Source organism: Leucoraja erinacea, chromosome 8 (assembly GCF_028641065.1).
Source record: "Leucoraja erinacea ecotype New England chromosome 8, Leri_hhj_1, whole genome shotgun sequence".
NCBI lineage: Eukaryota > Metazoa > Chordata > Chondrichthyes > Rajiformes > Rajidae > Leucoraja > Leucoraja erinaceus.
The window spans coordinates 34,013,348-34,036,430 of NC_073384.1; the positions used below are offsets into that span (position 1 = coordinate 34,013,348).

General features: G+C 41.6%; 1 protein-coding gene across 8 annotated transcripts in view; it reads right to left on the reverse strand.

Moving 5' to 3' along the window:
• LOC129699535 (KH domain-containing RNA-binding protein QKI) overlaps positions 1 to 23,083 on the reverse strand; it is a 425,418-nt gene that overhangs the window by 280,849 nt on the left and 121,486 nt on the right. For all 8 annotated transcript variants that reach the window (XR_008723871.1, XM_055639415.1, XM_055639419.1 and 5 more), the window contains one exon: positions 15,401 to 15,543. Coding sequence is in view for 7 of the 8 variants with exons in the window: in XM_055639415.1 (XP_055495390.1) it covers positions 15,401 to 15,543 (143 nt within the window). In the remaining variant the exon portion in view is untranslated. The remainder of the gene's footprint in view (positions 1 to 15,400; positions 15,544 to 23,083) is intronic.

Genomic DNA, 23,083 nt, shown 5'->3' on the forward strand with positions numbered 1-23,083 from the left:
ATAGATTAATTTGTGGCAATTTAATTTTACTTCAGCACTTGAACATAGAACCCTTAACTACAAATAGCTCTCATATTAATAGTAGGTAAAAACGGCTGTTCAGTGCAAAAAGTCTTGAAAGGAAATCACACACAGCTACTATTGTAACAGCCACTCATAAAACTGAATCACAAACTATGCATCATACATTAATTGGTTTTAATGATTTTACTCCTATTTCAATAATTTATGCTTTTTGAAAGTATTGTAATTGTACTCTATATTTGAGTAAAAAATAGGAAGGTGAGTCTAATGTCCCAAACAAAAATACTGACATTAGCTCTCCCAGGCAGCAAAGACCTCATGCTGCTTTCTTGTCGGAACAAACAAGGTCACTCCTATCTCCTATACAGATTACATGGCAACTGGGAAAAAAACAAATGAATCACAGCAGCTGCTTTGTCTAGAGCAACCAGTTTCCCAGTTAAAAATGGTTTGCATTTCATTAAAAATTCATACTGTTGATTTATTGTTCCAGTTCTCCAGCTTCATTCAATTAATACCATGTCACAACACTTCCACAAAAACATTTCAAGCCACTTGTTTTAAGTTCACCTATAAAAGGCCACAGAAAATGCAAAATAAAAGGAAATCACAATATTAATTAACCCTGCTGGTATTTCAGTCTTCCATTGCATGCAATTATAGAGCAGACGATAGAAAGCTATTATCACTGGTCCGTGAATTGGAAGTTAGATATTTATAATTATAAGATTGCCTATTTTTCATTTATCTATCTATAGTACAGTGGAACTAATTTAGTACATAAACAATACAATATTTATTCACGAGACTGAATGCACAAGATTGTGTGTTATTCATAGCTATTCATAATATTTTGTTGACATGTCACAAAATACCATTCCTTTTTTGTTCTTTCAAAGCATCATGTTTCATTTAATTACCTCAAATTTTGACAACTTAGCAAGCTATTTCAAAGGAAATTGACAGAATTCCAAAAGAGTAATGCCCCTGTCCCAGTTAGGCGATTTTTTAGGCAACTACAGGCGACTAGGCTGTCGCAACATGGTCGCCGGGGTGTCGTCTGTATGGTCGTGAGTAGTCTCCTCATTCGTCCAAAGAATCGTAGCGTTTTTCTGGTCGCCGCTATATTTTGAAATGTTCAAAACTTTTTGGCGACAGTTGGCTTGATGCCATTGAGCCTAGCCTGACGTAGGTGCTGTCGTAGGTTGTCGCCAGGATGACGTAGCTTGTCACCAGGAATGCGTAGGTTGTCGGCGGTGCTGACTTCGGTGAATTCCATTGGCGACCACCTATGTCAACCGGCAACAGAATGAATTGTCTTACCTTGTCGTAGCTTGAGAACGTAAGTTGTCATAAGTGTGATCGTAGGTGGACGTCCTAATGGGTTGTCGGTAGCTTGCCATAGCTTGATGTCAACTAGGTTGTAGGTTGTTGTAAACATTGTCGTGGGGGGGGTCCAGTCGTCGTTTTTTCAGTGACCTGCTACGACTATGACAGTCGCCGGCAGTCGCCGAAAAAAAATCGTATAAGTGGGACAGGCCCATTAAAGTCAGAGAAGAGCTGGAGGTTAATTGTTGGAGCATCTACATGGAACAATACAGCACAGGAACAGGTAATTTGGCCCACAATATATGTGCCAAATATTGTACCAAACTGAACAAATTTCTTCCATCTGCATTCGCTGAATATTCATGTGCCTAATTAAAAGCCTCTTAAATACCAGTATGATATCTGCTTCCAGCACATATGGCAGCACATTCCAGACACCCACCACCCTTAGCACAAAATATATTGCCTCATGCATCTCCTTTAAACCTCTTAACCTTAAGGCTATGCCCTCTAGTCTTTGACATTTCCACCCTGGGGAAGAAAGGGTCAGATTGTCTCTCCTCGGATTCCATTCATCAGAAAAAACAATCCAAGTTTATCCACCTTTTCCCGCTAATCCAAGCAGCATTCTGGTAAATCTCTTCTGGAATTTCTTCAAAGCCTCTACACCCTTCCTGTAATGGGGCGGCCAGAACTGAGCGGAATATTCCAAATGGGGCCCATCTTAAGTTATTATAAAGCTACAACACGACTTCAAGACTCATACGCTATGCCCTGACCGATGAAGAATAGAATATCATATGCCTTTGCTACTACTCTATCCACTTGTGTTGCTATTTTTGAGGAGCCATGGACTTGGACCCTAATATGTATATATAAAACATCCCTCATCCCTCAATTAACATCCAGAATTTAGGGAATATTTAATCAATTGTCATCATAGGACAATCTCTCTGTCCAGGAATTAGTTCAGTGAACCTCCTGTGCCCTGATCTTGAGGCAAGTATATCTTTGGATGAGGAGACCAAAACTGTAATATTTTTATTTTTATTGGGGGAAAAAATAACAGTACATCTGACGTAATGGATTACATTTCCCTCCATTGTGTTTTTTATATATAATAACAAAATAACCCTTACCCACCCTCCCTAAACACCCCTTGCCAGCTAATGTGTTCACAATACAAACATATCACAAATACAAATGCACATTTTAACAATAATAAAGTAACAAAACAGAATAAAGGCGGATCCTCACCTACTGTCAAGTGCCCTCAGTCAATATGTAGTTCCTTTAGACCCTCAAAGTATAATAAAAAAGGTTCCCATTTCAAATAAAACTTTTTCACAGGCATGGTTTTTCACACAATGTGAATTTAATGTTTTCTAGCCTTAAAAAAAACATTACGTCTTCCAGCCAAACAGCAGCAGATGGAGGAGTGGTAGATTTCTAGACCAGCAAGATTCTCCTACGGGCCAAAAGTGATGTAAATGTAATGATATCAGACTGGATTGTATTCAAACCCAAGGTTTTATCTGCTGCACCAAATACAGCTACAAGCGGGCAAGTGGAGGGGGAAAGAGAGCAGGGGGAGAGAGAGGAGGGGGAGCGAGAGGAGGTGGAGAGAGAGGAGATGGAGAGAGAGAGAAGGGGAGAGAGAAAGGGGAGAGAGAAAGGGGAGGGAGAGAGAGAAGGGGGGAGTGGGGGGGGGAAAGGCACGGAGTGGAAGGGAGGGAGGGAGGGGGAGAGATCTACCACCCCTGTCCCATTGTGATTAGACATCTGTGAGATGGCACTGTGACTCATGCAGCAGTTTGATTTTAGTGGGACCACATAAAGGTTCCAATCTCCCACCCCTGTCCCATTGTGATGTCATATCATATATAAATGAGATCCTTTATGATTGGACATCTGTGAGGTGTGTGACCCATGCAGCAATCTGATTTAATTTTTTTTGATGTTTTGTGAACAATTTAAATCAAAATCTGGGGAAATAATTGACAAAATCTAGAGAGGAGTGGATTTCTGTAATCATGTTAGATCCCTACCGAAATATATAAGAATCTCTGCGTTTGTGCATCTGGTTTTCGAGGAAATACGTTTCAAAGGCAAAATCACACACAACACACAACACACACACACTATTAAAAGTATATAGATAGATAAGATAGGCTAAAGATAACCCCGGACAAGCAAAGCATTACGAGAAAGAAGGAAGTAAAAATTGTATCCCAGAGAGCAATTATAGACATTTACATTTTCGCTGGTTGAAAGTCCTCGACTCATTACTCAAATTTTGTAGCATGGCAGTTCAGCTCAGTCGAGTTCCACAAATTAAACTGAAGAATGAACAAATCTTACAAAGATTAACAGTTTACCGCCGTCACCTCCCCAGTGTGAGTAGTAAAACTTTTTGGCAGCCTCTGGTGTATCGAAGTAGTGCTTTTTACCTTCATGAGTGACCTGGAGCTGGGCAGGATACAGGAGGCCAAACCGAACCCCTTTCTCGTAGAGCAGGGATTTTATTTCCCTAAAAGTTGCACTTTTCTCCCCAGCGCGCTAAAATCCTCATGAGAACAAAACTGTGCATAATATGTCAGATTTGGTCAAAACCTACTGTCTTCACTCTTTTACTCCTATCTTCCTGCAATAATACTTCCTATAATCATTGCACAAAGACCCAAGATGACACAGCATGTTCATGATACACAAATTATATTTTTTTATTATGGAGGACTGAAGTGGCGTCAAAACGAGGTGGTAAAATCCACGTGAACACTTTCTCTATATTGGGAGTTTTAAACACCTCATTTCTAAATACCTTTAAAGGGTCCTGAGAAATCTTTCATTGGGAAAAAATATTTTGAAAATCATCGATAAAGCCATGCAACTTATTAGAATGCAAACATGAAACTTATGGAATTTGTGATAGTGCATCTGTAGGAATTGTGCATTAGGGGACCCCAGGCGGACTTACCCATTATTTTTTTATCATATTCGATAACTTTGTTTTCTCCGCATTATACTCTAAACTAAATCAGGTGAGGACCCGTTGAGCCCATCCCCCAATGCAATATTCCACCACTGACCCATAGCCCCCAACTGCGCAGGCGCAGCTGACGGGTTCCCGTTGTAACACCAGAGATCCCCGTTGTAACACCAGAGATCCCCGTTCCCCTACCCTCAGTTACTCCCTCCCTCCATAACCCCTCTACCCTCCCTACCCCCCTCCTCTCCCTCTATCCCCCTGCTCATCCATTCCTCACCTACCCCTATCCCACTCCCGACTCTCCCTCCTCACCCCCCCCACTGCCCTCCTCTCCCTCACGTCCTACCTCCCCATTCCTCTCCCTCTATCCCCTGCTCCCTCACTCCTCAGTCCCCCTATCCCAACCCCCACAATGAAAATCGCGATGTTTTGTTTAAAATGAAACCTCTCCCATATTCCCCCCCCCCCCCCCACAATGAAACCCCCCACGCGGGGGGTGGGGGGCGACATCGGCGCTGCCCCCCCTCCCACAAGGAAAGTTCTGGAAATGAAGCCTCTCCCCTATGAAACCTCTCCCCTATACCACCCCCACCCCAATGAAACCCTCCCCTACCCCATCCCACAAGGAAAGTTCTGGAAATGAAACCTCCCCTATTCCACCGCCCCACCCTACAATGAAAACCCCCATTGTCTCCTCCATCCTATCTCCCGCAGAAGGAAAATTCTGGAATTTGTTTTTATAAAGGAAAGCTCTCCCCAAGAATCTGATTAAAACGGACCTCACTACAAGGGCCACAGTCTTAGAATAAAGGGGAAGCCATTTAAGACTGAGGTGAGAAAAAACTTTTTCACCCAGAGGGTTGTGAATTTGTGGAATTCCCTGCCACAGAGGACAGTGGAGGCCAAGTCACTGGATGGAGTTAAGAGAGAGTTAGATAGAGCTCTAGGGGCTAGTGGAATCAAGGGATATGGGGAGAAGGCAGGCACGGGTTATTGATTGGGGACGATCAGCCATGATCACAATGAATGGCGGTGCTGGCTCGAAGGACCGAATGGCCTCCTCCTGCACCTATTTTCTATGTTTCTAAGGCCAGTTCAATCCAGAATGATTAAAATTTCACAGCCTACATTTATACAGTCTTTCTGAATTCCATAAAATTGATCAACAGCCTGTTAAGATGACAACCTCAAACGTATATGTTTTAGTTGGAAAAATTATTTGGGTCCCCGATGAGAAGATGTTTTGTCTCAGTCATTGTTCATAAATTCACAAATTATAGTAGAATTAGGCCATTCGGCCCATGAAGTCTACTCTGCCATTCAATCGTAGCTGATCTCCATCTCCTAATCCCTTTTTCTTGCCTTCTCCCCATAACCCTTGATACCCTTTCTAATCACGAATTTGTCTATCTCTACCTTAAAAATATCCACTGACAGCCTCCACAGCCCTCCGTGGCAATGAGTTCCACAAATTCCACATTGTATCGAAAGTGCCTTAAGGAGAATCAAAAAACGGTTAGGAGTTCCTTGTTTCTACAACCTTTCCACATTCTTCAGTGATGCTGTCTGGCCACTGAGTTACTCCAGCATTTTGTATCTTTACTTGATAAACCAGCATCTGAAGTTCCTTGTGTCTACAAACTGTTGGAGCAACTCAACGGATCATAAAATGTCAACAATCCCTCTGCCTTCACAGATGAAGAAATGGATAAGACAGGTTTAGAAGGATATTGACCAAACAGGCAGGTAGGACTTGTGTAGATGGAGCATGTTGCTCAATGTGGGCGTTGGGCCGAAGGGCCTGTTTCTGCTCTGTATGACTCTATGCTGCATGACCCACTGAGTTTCTTCAGCAGTTTATTTTTTGCTCCAGATTACAGCATCTGCAGGCTCTAGTGTTACCCTGAAGGGAGTAGTTTGCAGATGGAACAAACAAATAATTTTGTGTGTAGGAAGGAAATGCAGTTGCTGGTTTACACCGAAGACAAACACAAAATACAGGAGTAACTCAGCGGGACTGGCAGCATCTAAACAAATTAATTTCTGCAACTGTAATACACTTCCACATCAGCCACATTTCCCTTCTGCTCCCCTTTCAGCAATTCAAAGTGATAATTCCCGCCACAACTCTCTTGTGTCTCTTCCCTCCCATGGCACGTAAAAATGTTTTTCCTTGAAAGGCATTTTTGTTTGGAGAATTAAAAAAAATAATATTTCACCTTCAGAACACATTTTCTGTGTCACTAGTTTAATTGCAAGGTAATTAACTTCACATAGGAATTTAAAATTAAGAAAAACACATGCTGTCAAGAGTTACCATTACAAATAACAATTTACATATATTTGATGCTAATATTGAGAAGCACATGCACACAAAATCCATCATCCTTCCCCAAGGCTTTTCCTCCTTCCGGGAAACGCATACAATCTGAGCTATGCACAAGAGCTTGCAACAGATAAAGCAATAACTTAATGCACTTAATCCTCACTTGATCAATACAGTACAAGCACAAGTTTGCAAGATGTCATAAGTGATGGTGAGGTATAACTGGCAAAAGGCACTGAATTCAATACAAAATCACCACTATCGCAGTGGACAATATCATGTAAGTAGGTCATAACCCTATTTTGCTGGGTTTTAATTAGTGAATATCTCGTTAAAAATAATAACGAACTGTGCATCTTGCACATGTTGTTGTAATTGTTTTTTTATGGACCGTCCACATGGGTCTGCTGAAGACCTTTGTGGACTGTCAGCTAAAGACCTATGTGGACAAGTGTGCCAATCATTTGTGTTCATCAGCTCTCAAGAGCTTTGTTTAAAGAACGGAACCCCACAATACTCAAGATGAGGAATAAGCAGCTACATTCAGGATAGTTCTTTGTCTTTCTGAATACTAAAGTCTCCAAGCTTTCAATCAAGTGAATTAGAAAAGATGGCCGATTATTCTAGACTATACACATGGGACTCCCTAATTTGCTACGTTACACAGGGAAATTATAACATTTTTACTCACTGTGAACGCTCCCTTTCCAGCTCCATTTTGTAACTGGCTCATTTCTCATTTCCTCTTAGTTCTTTATTTTAATGTTCCAATATTTTTCCTCCTCTGACATTTTCTTTCTTTGTTTCTTGTGTATAGGCATTTTAATTTTATTCATAAAAATGTATTAAAACATACTAAAAACTTTTAATGATCTCCAAGCAATATACATGGCAAAATGCATAAGAGGAACCTCAAAATGGCTAATACTTGCAAAACTGTTAGACCTTATATACTTCAAAGCCTTCCTACAAATTCAAAGATAGGATATAGCCTTTTACAAGTTAATTGTCTTTTACTGAGTTAGGATTATTGGCATTTCCTCATCCTTTCTACCCCCAGTTTCCTATAGTTTCAGCTGGTCTGCATAAGGTGTCAATATGTTTTTCAAAAGGAATACTTTTTGTGGAGAGGTTTATACTTTATCAAGTCTGAAACTGACAGAGAAACATTTTGAAAATAGGGGCCTCTCAATGGACAAAAACTAATACCAGTCCTCAAGGTATGTTTCATCATACTTCAACCATGTAACAAGATAAGACATTAGTATCAGACTCCAATAATGTGATGGCCTATGGCCTATATGTGATAGAATGTAAAGTTCAACAAACATTTCACACTTCCATAACTAGTTTGACACCAGACCATAGAGTTACGCATTCATCATATGGTCTGAGTCATCCACCATTCACCACAATGCCCCAAACCTCAATCTTTCCACACTACAGGAAGTTTCCGTTGAATATAAATGTTTTAAAAGTTTTGTTTTCAGAAAAATGTTTACCTTCAACATTAAGCTCTATTTAAGGTACTTCATCATCAACAAAAGGGCAGAATTCTGAAAGCATTTTGGGGTATTAATTGTAATATAAAGTATAAAACATATTTTACTTGTGGATTCATACACACTCTGCTGCTTAATTAAAATATTAGCAACAATACAGTTGAAAGTACAAAGACAATCACAATCTTATGGAGCAGCTATTTAAGAGCATAGTTATTTATATCACACAGGCATCGTAGAGTACAGCAGCGACCGATAATATCACCACGAATAAAACAGAAATAAATGCAGTCTACATTTCCCATAATTCTGGCAAAATCATACAAACTACTGAGTACAATTCCAATCATTTGCCCATATCCATTTAATTTTGTTTTGCGCCATTGCCAACAATGTAGCAATGTTACAATATTTTGAGATTTTAAAAATCAAGTCTGTAATTTATCCCATCAGATAAAGCATAAAAATAAGTTTAATTTGACACCTAATTCACTTTCATATCTTCAGTATTAAAAAAGTTATGGCCGTTTTCATACTCGGAAATTAGCATCTTGTTCCCTATTGCATTTTCATTGACTTAACTCAAAAGCTGTGATCGAGGACAGTCAAAAGCCCATAACTTTATTAAAAATTAAGAGAACTGAAATAAATGTTCAGTTATTATAGACTGAAGCATTCTGAAACAAATATGAAACAATCTTACTTAGATGACTTGAAATTAAAGCATATAATTAGTTAGTTACCTAATTGTAGCTAATTACAAAAATCAACTACTAGATCTAAACGTCTATCCATTTCTTAAGAATAGATTAACATTTTTAAATAGCCTAAGTGTCCAAATAACATTCACACAAGAATTCACAATATAACATAATTTTTAAATCTCATTGTCATGGGTTTATAGGCCAAATGGAAGGAATTTAATGTTTAATACCTATAAATTAATGGCCATTTAAATCATCTTGCGAGTGGGTTTTTCTGGAACGCGATCAATTGGAATGTTGCGGTTGCAGTGGATTTAAACCCGTATCGGCAGCAAAAACATCGCCGGTTCGTTCGGGGAAAAACATCACCGTTTCGCAACTTAAAATGTGAATTAAAGGCATCTTAAGAAACACTTTTATACATAAATATAAATGCTACTTTCTTTTACCCGTCCCCTACATATAATCCGGCCCCGTTGTCGGCGTTGACGGCTTCAGAAGCTGATTTTAAAATCACTCCAGCGATTAACTTGTCGGGCGAATTTCTTTTAAAAAACACACAGAACGGCCGTCGGAACAATTCTTCAGCAAAAAATTGCACTCCAACAAAATATAATCCAGGACCAGGTCGGAGAAAACCGCGTTTTAACCCCGCCCCCCCCCCAAACGCACCAAAATCGCGCACACGGCCAGTGGCAGAATTGCAGCGCCGCTGAAGGTAAGTATTGTAACATACCTAAACAATGTAGCACATTATCAAACACAGTAGAACTCATTTAAATACAGCACCCTTGGCCTTTTACCCAACGAGCAAACTTTCCACAATGTTGGATGTATGCAGCAATATCCCCAAAATAACTTTAATTAAAAAAAAGTGGTACAACAGTGGATTTTCTGTGACAATATGTGCTGGCAATATCTACTGGTCCTTGAAAAATTTAACGTCAATATTTTGTTTACCAGCATATGAATGAATGAATGAATGATTGATTGAATAAGTTGAATAATAAGTTTATTGCCCAAGTATTCACATACAAGAAATTTGCCTTGGTGCTCTGCCCTCAAGTGACAACATGACATACAGTGACAGTTAGGAGTGACACATAAAACATTAAACATTATTAATAATAAAATATTATCGATTAAACATGTGAATTAAATAAAATACCAGAGCAAAAGGAGGCTAGTTTTTTGGTTATTGAGTAGAGCTACTACTCGTGGAAAAAAAGTTTTTATGTCTGGCTGTGGCAGCTTTGAAGATTCGTTGCAGCCTCCGGATGTCAGCTGCTGCAGGAAGTACATCCTCTGTTATGCCTCTTTGACTGTGGAGTCAGGGGTTATGGGGAGAAGGCAGGAACAGGGTATTGATTTGGGATGATCAGCCATGTTCACATTGAATGGCGGTGCTGGCTCGAAGGGCCAAAAGGCCTACTCCTGCACCTATTGTCTATTGAGTCGATGGTGGCCGCCCCATATAACCATATAACAATTACAGCACGGAAACAGGCCATCTCGACCCTTCTAGTCCGTGCCTTGCCCCATTTAAGGTCCTTGGAGATGATGGTTCACAGGAACTTAAAAGACTCCACAGACTGTGGTGTTGTTGATGGTGAGTGGGGTGAGGGGAGGGGGAGCTCTCCTAAAGTCTACAATCAATTCCACTGTCTTAAGAGTATTGAGCTCCAGGTTGTTGCGAAGGCACCAGGACACCAGCTGTGTCACTTCCTGTCTGTAGGCAGATTCCTCCCCATTCTGGATCAGTCCAATCAGCGTTGTGTCATCCGCAAACTTGAGAAGCTTGACAGAGGAGTGGAGGTGCAATCATTGGTGTAGAGAGAGTAGAGGGGATGGGAGAGTACGCAGCTCCTATGCTGAGGGTTTGCGGGTCTGAGATGTGCTTTCCCAGCCTCACAGGCTGCTTCCTGTCTGTCAGGAAGCTGGTGATCCACCGACAGAGGGGTTCAGGCACAGTCAACTCGGAACGTTTGGAATATAGTAGCTCTGGCACAATGGTGTTGAATGCAGAGCTAAAATCAACAAACAAAACCCTTGCATATGTCCCCCTGCAGTCTAGCTGTTGAAGGATGAAGTGCAGGCCCAGGTTGGCTGCGTCATCCACAGATCTATTGGCCTGATATGCAAACTACAGAGGGTCCAACAGGGTTTTTGTGATATTTTTCAGCTTGGCCAGCACAACCTTTTAAGGGTCTTCATGACTACAGGGGTCAGTGTGACAGGCCTGTAGTCATTAAGACCAGAAATCCTTGCCTTTTTAGGTACAGGGACAATAGTGAAGACTTGAAGCGGGAAACGGACAGTACAGGTTCCAGGGGACTGGTTGAAAATATAGATCTGCTGACATCTAGAGCCAGTTATTCGCAATAGAGAGGTTGAGAGTAGAGGGGGGAATATTGCCAGTCATCTATGCGTCCGCTGCTCTAGATGTGCAGATCTATATCGGTGAGACCAGCGGAGGTTGGGCGAAGTGTTGGTAGACACCTCCGCTCGGGTCCGCTTTTCAAGCTGAGTCTCCCTTTAAGTAGGTGTGAAGTTCAACTGGGAAGGAGTGGGTCCAGGGTCCGACTTTGCAGTCTGGCTGTGTTGGTTGGGGAGGGGCGAGGGGGTACCAGGGTTACGTTTCTGCTTGTCAAATCTGCAAATTCAGGTCATTGGTCAGCTGATGATTGTCCAAAGAGCGGGGTGCTTTGCTCTTGTAGCTGGTGATTTCATGCAAGCCCTTCCAAACTGAAGAAGAGTCACTAGCTGAGAACTTGCTCCTCAACTTCTCAGTACCTTTCCTTGTCAGCTCTAATTCCTCTTCTCAGCGTGTATTTTGCCTGCCCCTGTATCAGGTCTGAATTCCCGCTCTCGCCCGAAACGTATTATATATAATCTTCGCTCCATAGATGCTGCTGCACCCCGCTGAGTTTCTCCCAAGCTGCTTCACATGTTACATTACATTCATCCAGGCAAAGGTGAGAAGCTCTTCCCCAAGGACACAACGACAGTATGCAATCATCCAAGCGAGATTCGAACTGGCTACCTTCGCAGCTCGCTATGCTGAACACTTTGCCCATTGTGAGATGTGCTTCCCAGCCTCACAGGCTGCTTCCTGTCAGATTCAGATTCAGATTGATCCATTCAAGGGGGGGTTCAGGCACAGTCAACTCGGAACAGTTTGAGAATATAGTAGCTTGGCTCCCTTGGTGAGCGACATAGCAGAGCTGAATAAAAATAAAAAAACCCTTGCATATGTCCCCCTGGGGGGGTGGGGGGGGATGAAGTGCAGTCACCGAGGTACGTTTTACTGAGTGACATCCACAGGAAAGAAGCCTGATCCTGAAACTACTGAGGGTCAGCAACGGAGGAGACCTGTAGCGCCTATTTTTCAGCTTGGCCAGCACAGTCCATGGTTCAAGGGTCCTTGGCGATGCAGGGCGTCCCTCCGCAGGCCTGTAGCTTTAAGACAGAAATCTCGCCTTTTTAGGAGCGTGGACAATAGTGATGCGTTGGGCAATTTTCACCACCCTCTGCAGTGCCTGCCGGGACTGGTTGACAGAGCAGTTGCCATACCAGTTATTCGTTGGTAAGAGCTTGCTCTAAAGGGGGAAATATTGCCAGTCCTGGAGATTTGGTGATTGGGGAGGAATGGGTGTAGAAGGGTCCTTCTTTGCAGTCTCCTCAGGCTGAAGAGGGCTGTGAAGTGTTCTAGACAGAGTAGAGGTATTGTCTTTCCAAGACTGAGGTTGCTTTAGTAGAAGTGTTGATTGGGAAGGAAGGGTAGTAAAAGGGTCCAGTTCCACCTCCGTCCCGGCTGTGTTGTGGGGAGGGGGTGTGCGTGCCACCAGGGTTACGTTTCTGAAATCTGCAAATGAGGTCATTGGTCAGCTGATGATTGTCCAAAGGCGGGGTTGTTTGTCAGCGTAGCCATGCTGCAAGTGCAAGCCTCCTCCAAACTGAAGAAGAGTCATAGTTGTTGAACTTGCTCCTCAAATTCTCAGTACCTTTCCTTGGCAGCTCTGATTCCTCTTCTCAGCGTGTATTTTGCCTGCCTGTAGAGGTCTGCATTCCCGCTCCTATAATAATCTTATTTATATATAATCTTATTTATATAGCACATTTTTAGTCAACTTGCATTGACCCCAAAGTGCTTCACATTATTACTTTACATTACACACAGGCAAAGGTGGATGAAGTTACCGTCTTTGCCCCAGTTTTGATGGAATAAACGACAGTATGCACTCCAATCGGGATTCAGCATCTTACATACCTGTCTCGGTGCCAAGGTGAACACTTAGCGGATTGCGCCATCTGTCGTCCCACAGGCTTCTGCAGGCTTCCTCTTTAGACTGTTGGAGCTGTCTCTATCCCCTACTCCCAATTCCTCCCTCCAAGCTACATCTACGCCCAGGATGAGATGTTCCTTACCAGGGCATCGGAGATGTCCTAATTCTTTAGGAAAACGGGGGTTCCCCACTTCCATTATAGATGAACCTCTCACTAGGGTCTCCTCGATATCCTGCAGCTCCGCTCTTGCTCCCCCTCCCACATTCGTAACAAGGACAGTCCCTCTTCTGCCCCATCAGCCGTCGCATACAGCATATAATCCTCCAACATTTTCGCCACCTCCAACGGGATCCCACTACTGGCCACATCTTCCCATCTCCACCTCTTTCTGCTTTCCGCAGAGACCGTTCCCTCCGAAACTCCCTTGTCAACTCGTCCCTTCCTACCCAAACCACCCCACCCCAGGTACTTTCCCCTGCAACCACAGGAGATGCACCACCTGTCCCTTTACATCCCCCCTCGATTCCATTCAAGGACCCAAACAGTCTTTCCAGGTGAGGCAGAGGTTCACTTGCACCTCCTCCAACCTCATCTACTGTATCAGCTGTTCCAGGTGTCAACTTCTCTACATCGGCGAGACCAAGCGCAGGCTCGGCGATGTAGGGGATTTCTGTCCTGGGCCTCCTCCATTGTCAGAGTGAGGCCCAGCACAAATTGGAGGAACAACACCACATATTACGCTTGGGTAGTTTACACCCCAGCGGTATGAACATTGACTTCTCTAACATCAGATGGCCCTTGCTTTCTCTCTCCATCCCCTTCCCAGTTCTCCCACTAGTCTTACTGTCTCAGACTACATTCTATCTTTGTCCCGCCCCCTCCCCTGACATCAGTTTGAAGAAGGGTCTCGACTCGAAACGTCACCCATTCGTTCTCTCCAGAGATGCTGCCTCACCCGCTGAGTTACTTCAGCAATTTGTGTCTACACACGTTCATTAAAGGTGCATACCGGCAGCTTTTGTCCACACAAAAAGTGTTACACAATAGAACGGTACATTCTTTAGTGAAACTAATAGGTTGAAAGAAAGCACAGCCAATGATATCTCTGAAACTTTCAAGGAGGCATGAGAATTAGAACCAGCTGAGTTTCAAGGGAGTGTAGGAACATGGCCCCAGTAGAGATGGCGATGGAACCAGTCCCCCAGTGAGTGGAAAGGAGCACGGAAACTGTGTCCCAGTAAATTTAAAGATGGTGGGGGAAGTCAGGGCCAAAGTAATGGAAGGGACGATGGGGACAATTGCCCCAATGAGTGGAAGCAAAAGCAGAAACTGGTACCTCATTGAATGGTAAGGTGAGCAGAAACCAGGAACTCTGCAAGTGGAAATTAGCACAGAAAGTGGTTCCTGGTGAATTTAAAGATGGTGGAGAATCAAAAGCGCCATGATTGAAAGATGCATGGGAACCAATACCCAATAAGTGGAAAAAGAAGGACCAGTACCACACTGAGTGGAAGCAAGAACAGGAATCGGGGCTCCAGTGAGTAGTAGAGCAAGCACTCGGGCCCATGAGTGGAAAGGGAATGCAGGAACCATGGTCCCAGCAAATAGGAGGGTAGCAGATATTGGAGATTTACTGTACATTAGTTGCATTTATTGCTGTATGTAACCTTTGTCAGTACAAGATGTTTCATGGTAGTATGAGGGAGTATGAACGTAGCTCAAAGTTCTATCAACCTTTTCTGCTCAACTGCTCTGGGTGTCTGTGACTGAGCCTTACTGCAACACAATACTCTAGTTCACTTCAAAGTCATGTAAAAAATGTAAACACCAGATTAGATCAAATCAGATTGCAGAGAGATTGAGAAAACTAGGAATAAAAGATAAAGGGGAGAGATTGAATGGATGGAGGGAAAGGATAAGTGGGAGATTGCAGTTTGGGAATAAGTGGAAGAGAGGCATTTTCTAATTGATAATTTGATTTATGTTCCGACAGTACTTGGCGGGTTGCGGCCAAGGGAAAGGACAAAGTTGATGCCGTGGTGGGGATGGGCCAAGGGGTGAAAGTAAGTAGCAGCACAGTTCAGTACCATCCAGAAAAGACCATGTTGAAGCACTGCGAATATGGAGGTTTTGTGAATGATCACAAACACAATAGAACTCATGGTCTTCCAAATCACTATAGCTTCATTAATAACCAAATAGTGTCATTATTGTTTTTTTAGATGAACATTATACTTACATCTGGATATTCTTTAACAGGCACATACAGTTTCTCTTGTAATTGTACAATAGGCCCCACACCATCTGGTAATTCTGTACTTCTTTTCTCTGTGCTGCCATTTAATGTGTCGTTGTACATATCTTTCCGCACTCTGCTGATCTCTGCAGAACAAAAGGGATGTTAAGGCAGGCCCATGCAGTATTTATCTCAAAGACAGTTGAAAATGCTTAACTTGTCACAATAAAAAAGAAACAATGTATTTTTCTGGAAGGTGACAATAAGCGGAGGTATTGTTTTCTGTTGCGGCAGGTTGCAGGAACCCATTCTCACACAAAAACTAGATCCCTCCGCACAGAAAACTCATCGAGTAATTCTTAATTAATTCTCAGAGCTAGAAAATTCTCTGGCTTATCGTAGGAGTGGTTGAGAAAGAAAAGGACAGAAACCTTAGTAGCAGTTGAGAGAGGATGTTGCAAAAAGTAGTTTCCTAATTTAGTTCACCTGTGGATGAAACATCTACATTTTCGCACATCTTGCTCTTTTGCACTGTTCATATCTTGTTCCAATTAACATTAAATACGCGTTGTCATATTGCACCTTGTTATCCTCTTACATACTATTCACAGATTTGCATGCTCACAAATTGATCATGTATTACTGGGAGTGTTGGTAAATATTGCACAATCCTCCAGAATCTTCTCCTGTAATAACCAGTAAGATGGTGAGAGAGTGCATTCACAGCCAGTGTCTGGTGTGGGAACAGCAATGCTCCGAAATGTGGGACGGTTTTGCAGCTGGAGGGAGGATGAGGCATGCGACCAGAAACATGGTTCAGAGTGTGGGCCGGGAGTTGGAAAGTGGGCAGGTTTCTGGACCTTGCATGCTTCAGCTTATTTCATCATGCTGAAATTTTAAAACTTGGTGTGGGTTACTTTGTAACTTTGTAAGCCCCCTTTACGTGGCAACTATTGGTATACCTTGAGTATGCAAGCTATACCAAACATTTCTCAGTGACTTGACACATGTGACAATAAAGTATTCAATCAATTCAATTTAGTAAGCGCAGGAAATCTATAAATTTGGCCTTTTGAATCTATCAGTAAATCCTTGACGTCCATCTTTCTGTGTATGCATGGAACTCCAGGATTCACTACAGAGTAAAGAGTTAAATAGCATTAATTATGAATGCAATATCAACCTATAACCTGCGAGATCCAGCCATTTGCATGGTGAAGTTCTGATCATTTATTACCAGAACACAATTAAACAACAGCTCATAAATTCTATTAAAGATATCTGAAAAATTAGGAAATCATTTGGGATCTCTCTCAAAAAAATCCAACTCATTTTCAATACAGATGAGGCTTTTCCAGTGTGTGGCAGGTTAATACGTGTTCGCATTCAAAGAACAAGACAACAATTCGATAAGAAAATGTTTTGATATGATATCCTACAAATCTTCATAGCACTATCTAGGCTTTTTATATAGTTTTCAGAATCAGAGTTTCCTGATGCATGAACTCTGAGCGTTTGTGTCTACTGACTATAAAAGCATTTAATTGCAAGATAGTTACTTTACAATGTCAGGTTGAGATACCATACATATAAAAAAAAGTGATAAATCATAATCACTCAGCCTTTGAACTGCAGCTTTAGTTCTTTTCAAAAAACACTGATCTGAATGCAAAAAAATAGACTGCTGGAGGAACACAGCACACCAGACAACATCTGTGGAGAAAAATGGACACACAGCGTTTCAGGTCGGGACCATTTTTCAGTCTGCAAAAGCCCCCCACACAAAATATCACCGAGTTCCTCCAGCAGGTTGATTTTTCCTCATGATTTTACCCAATCGTGTGTCTTTATAATGATCCAAATGTTAAACTGAAATGCATTGAAAGGAATGTGAAAATTGGTTTCATCACTAAATTCTTACTTGAAATAGATAATTGGCAATTGCAATTAATGCTGAAAAATCCATCCACACATTTACAAAATAGTAATGCCGCAGATCCCAAGATCCCAACTCGCCGAAAACCATCGTTCAGCCAATTTAATTCTTTTTGTGGGACATCAAGAAATGGCTGAGAGCACTGTATATATAAATGGTTCTGGGACCAGGCAATATCCCAGCTGCAATACTGAAAACGTTTCAGAATCAACCATGTCAAGCTATACCAGCACATAACAACATTAGCATTCAATTAACATTGAGGAAATTTACCCAGTGTTGCCCTATCCACAAGAAGCCTGATTTGTCTACTTTGACAAGTTCCAGCAGAAGCAAGCTGCTTTCAATTTTCAGCAAAGTAATGGAGGGTGCCATTTAAAGTGTCATGAGGCATCACATAGTCACCAATAAGTTGGTGATATACGCAGAATCTAAACTTCACCAGGACAAGTAAATTACTGAACTTGTGAGGTAAGGAACTGCAGATACTGGTTTACACCAAAGTTAGATAGAAAATACCGGAGTAACTCAGCGGGTCAGGCAGCATCTTTGGAGAAAAGGAATGGATGACGTTTCGGGTCGAGATCCTTCTTTGATGTGAATAAGGGTCTCGACCCGAAATGGCACCGATTCATTTTCTTCAGAGATGCTGTCTGACCCGCTGAGTTACACGAGCATTTGGTGTCTAACTCCTGATCTATTGTTTCATCAGTCACAACACAGACCAAAAGCGAATCCCAAAGGTGAGGTGAAAAAAATTACCCTTCATATTAATTCAGTATTTGACGCTCAGGAATTTGAATCTGCTAACTCTCTCCACCTCTGAATGAACAATGTAAACTGGTGCATGGCTTTCCAATTTCCCCTTACTGAAGCTTCTGAGCTATACCCTCCCAATTCAAAAACATATCGCCATCCCATCACTGATACTGGTTCTAAATTCTTAAACTCTCTCCACAACAGCAATCTGGGATAATAATCAGTCTGAAGAAGAGTCCTGACCAGAAACATCACCTTCCATTTCCTTCTCAGGTGCTGCCGGATCCACTAAGTTACTCCAGCACTGCACTGAGCAATATGGGAGTACCTTCATCAGAAGTGCTGCACTGGTTCAAAGTGAATGTTCATTACCATTACAGCAAGAACAACTAGGGAGTAATAACCGCTGGGCCTCATCAGCAATGCCCAAATTCTAAACAATGAACAAAAGTGTTCTACAGTTTCCCATCCCCACATCAGTTTGATAGCGGTGCAATAGGGGTGACTAGTGGGGTACCGCAAGGCTTGGTGCTGGGACCGCAGCTATTTACAATATACATTAATGATTTAGATGAAGGGATTAAAAGTAACATTAGCAAATTTGCAGATGACACAAAGCTGGGTGACAGTGTGAACTGTGAGGAGGATGCTATGAGGATGCATGGTGACATGGACAGGTTGGGTGAGTGGGCAGATGCAGTTTAATGTGGATAAATGTGAGGTCATCCACTTTGATGGTAAAAACAGGAAGGCAGATTATTATCTGAATGGTGTCAAGTTCGGAAATGGGGAAGTACAACAAGATCTGGGGGTCCTTGTTCATCGGTCACTGAAAGTAAGCATGCAGGTAGAGCAGGCAGTGAAGAGTGCTAATGGCAAGTTGGCCTTCATAACAAGAGGAATTGAGTATAGGAGCAAAGAGGTCTTTCTGCAGTTGTATAGGGCCCGATTGAGACCACACCTGGAGTATTGCGTGCAGTTTTGGTCTCCAAATTTGAGGAAGGACATTCTTGCCATTGTGGGAATGCAGCGTAGGTTCACAAGGTTAATTCCTGGGATGGCGGGATTGTCATATGTTGGTTGAATGGAGCGACTGGGTTTGTATACACTGGAATTTAGAAGGATGAGAGGGCATCTTCTGAAACATATAAGATTATTAAGGGATTGGACACGCTAGAGGCAGGAAGCATGTTCCCAATGTTGGGGGAGTCCAGAACCAGGGGCCGCAGATTAAGAATAAGGGGGGGGGGGGCATTTAGAACAGGGATGAGGAATTTTTTTTCACCCAGAGAGTTGTGAATCTGTGGAATTCACTGCCAGAAGGCAGTGGAGGCCAATTCTCTGGATGCTTTCAAGAGAGAGTTGGATAGCTCTCTTAAAGATAGCGGAGTCAAGGGATATGGGGAGAAGGCAGGAACGGGGTACTAATTGTGGATGATCAGCCATGATCACAGTGAATCGCGGTGCTGGCTCGAAGTGCCGAATGGCCTACTCCTGCACCTATTGTCTATTACATAGTGTTTACTTCAAATAATGATGCTGTTTCTTAACCACATGAAGAATTGTTCTAAAATTAATTCATCTTTTCAACTGAATAACAACAAAGCTCATTTTCCACTTCTAGAGACATAACCCATAAAACACTAACTCAGTAACTGAGTAAGCATTAACATACCTATAAAATATGTAGATCGCACAAATCAACTTTGATATATCAGGCATAAAATGCTTGGCTCACCAAAAATACGTCATGATGCTTATTCTGCCAGTCTTTTGTCCTTTGGCAGTGGGACAAACTGTGCATTCATGGGCAATGCCATTTTTCGTTCAATGCAATCACTCAGCCAAAACTTGGTGCAACACAATGCCCTGTGCTAATCTCATGCCCAGCATAATTATCAACATTATCACAAACCTTCAGTGACTACTCTATTCAATGAGCTCAACAGAGAGCAATTCACATTTCAGACTAAAAATAATTGAAATAATTGACATAATGAATTGCACGCAAGAGTTTTAATTTCATACAGATTTGTTAGAACTATTAACTTTCAAAACTAGTGCTAAACTATTGAAGACTAAAGCAGTTAGAAAGTGATAATTAAAACTATTTGTTTAGCTTATATTTCATGTAATATATACATATTTCAGACTATTATACTGTACTGTGGCACTGCCCCAAAAGCATAAAAAGGAATTTGTACAGACAAACATTATAAAAATGAAATACTGAATTATATTATAATCATAGACAAACAGTTCTGCATTCCATCACTATTAACAATTCTTACTTGGTTGATTACTCCAGCATGTGATAAAATGGTTAGTATTTCAATTATCACATAAAATCGTTTAAAGAAAAAAATTCCTGGAATATGCTACTAAGGTAAAAGTAATAGCAAAACTACAAATAGTAAATACTTAGACGATATCTTATAAATAGCTTCAGTTATTAAAAGGCATTCCACGGGTTTACCTTTGTGGCAACAAAAATAAAAATGTGTGCTTCATATAAATTACAATTGAAATCCTTGTGTATGAAACTATGAAATGTAAAATAAACAAAGACAATTCATTTTAAATCTTAAACTTAGCACCTCGAGTCAAAACCATATACTGTATATACCAGATCCCTTTGGTGGATTACTTAATGAAGTTTCATTCTCTGGATTAAAGCAAATCAATTGATGAATTTGGAATGTTTGGCAAAGTTTGGATTGGAGATTGAAGCAAAATCAGTCATGTTTCTTTTTCAAGTGCCAAAAAAAGATTAAATGGAATGCCTCCCATACACAGCTGAATACAAACCTAAATTTCAAATATTAAAAATGAGCCATGTGTCTTGGAACCTGTGGACAGTTCACTGCCTTGTGGTTCTGCAATTGTTTTTGTAACTAATCATTCAGGATCCCAACATCCAAATAATAATTCAGTAACACTAGGACATTGAGGGAAGTTAGTGTAGAAATAGCCGGGGCTATGACAGAAATATTTCAAATGTCATTAGAAACGGGAATAGTCCCCGAGGATTGGCGTACTGCGCATGTTGTTCCATTGTTTAAAAAGGGTTCTAAGAGTAAACCTAGCAATTATAGATCTGTTAGTTTGACTTCAGTGGTGGGCAAATTAATGGAAAAGATACTTAGAGACAATATAAATAAGCATCTAGATAAACAGGGTCTGATTAGGAACAGTCAACATGGATTTGTGCCTGGAAGGTCATGTTTGACTAATCTTCTTGAATTTTTTGAAGAGGTTACTAGGGAAATTGACGAGGGTAAAGCAGTGGATGTTGTCTATATGGACTTTAGTAAGGCCTTTGACAAGGTTCCTCATGGAAGGTTGGTTAAGAAGGTTCAACTGTTGGGTATAAATGCAGGAATAGCAAGATGGATTCAACAGTGGCTGAATGGGAGAAGCCAGAGGGTAATGGGGGATGGCTGTTTATCGGGTTGGAGGCAGGTGACTAGTGGGGTGCCTCAGGGATCTGTGTTGGGTCCTTTGTTGTTTGTCATGTACATCAATGATCTGGATGAAGGTGTGGTAAATTGGATTAGTAAGTATGCAGATGATACCAAGATAGGGGGTGTTGTGGATAATGAAGAGGATTTCCAAAGTCTACAGAGTGATTTAGGCCATTTGGAAAAATGGGCTGAAAGATGGCAGATGGAGTTTAATGCTGATAAATGTGAGGTGCTACACCTTGGCAGGACAAATCAAAATAGGACGTACATGGTAAATGGTAGGGAATTGAAGAATACAGTTGAACAGAGGGATCTGGGTATAACCGTGCATAGTTCCTTGAAGGTGGAATCTCATATAGATAGGGTGGTAAAGAAAGCTTTTGGTATGCTAGCCTTTATAAATCAGAGCATTGAGTATAGAAGCTGGGATGTAATGTTAAAATTGTACAAGGCATTGGTGAGACCAAATCTGGAGTATGGTGTACAATTTTGGTCGCCCAATTATAGGAAGGATGTCAACAAAATAGAGAGAGTACAGAGGAGATTTACTAGAATGTTGCCTGGGTTTCAACAACTAAGTTACAGAGATAGGTTGAATAAGTTAGGTCTTTATTCTCTGGAGCGCAGAAGGTTAAGGGGGGGGGGACCTGATAGAGAGTCTTTAAAATGATGAGAGGGATAGACAGAGTTGATGTGGACAAGCTTTTCCCTTTGAGAATAGGGAAGATTCAAACAAGAGGACATGACTTCAGAATTAAGGGACAGAAGTTTAGGGGTAATATGAGGGGGAACTTCTTTACGCAGAGAGTGGTGGCGGTGTGGAATGAGCTCCCAGTGGAAGTGGTGGAGGCAGGTTCATTAGTATCATTTAAAAATAAATTGGATAGGCATATGGATGAGAAGGGAATGGAGGGTTATGGTACGAATGCAGGCAGGTGGGACTAAGGGGAAAAAAAATTGTTCGGCATGGACTTGTAGGGCCGAGATGGCCTGTTTCCGTGCTGTAATTGTTATATGGTTATATGGTTAACACTGAATGGAGTGAAGATTGTCCCAATTATGCTAAGAATGACAACTGTAAAGTTTGGTCTTTAATCAATTACCAGGCACCTTTCTGAAAGCATCATATGTTTTTATTAGCTAAATCAGACTGAGACAATATGAATCAAAGTAAAAAGAGATTTTTACATATTATCCCTAACAAGCACAGATTGCCCCCAAAACACGGAGTAAAGACATTTGCAGTGTGTTCACTGGCAACAAATAAGAATACTGCAAACTCCTACAAACAAATGTATTCATGTTCAGTCTGCATTAGTGATGTTGAGTGTCAGATAAATATAGATCAGGTCACTTGGGATAAATCTCCCACTATTCCTTAGAACACAGTGGCGCAGCGGGAGAGTTGCTGCCTTACAGCGCTTGCAGCAACGGAGACCAGGGTTCAACCACGACTATGGTGCTGTCTGAATGGAGTTTGTATGTTCTCCCCGTGATCGCATGGGTTTTCTCCGAGATCTTCAGTTT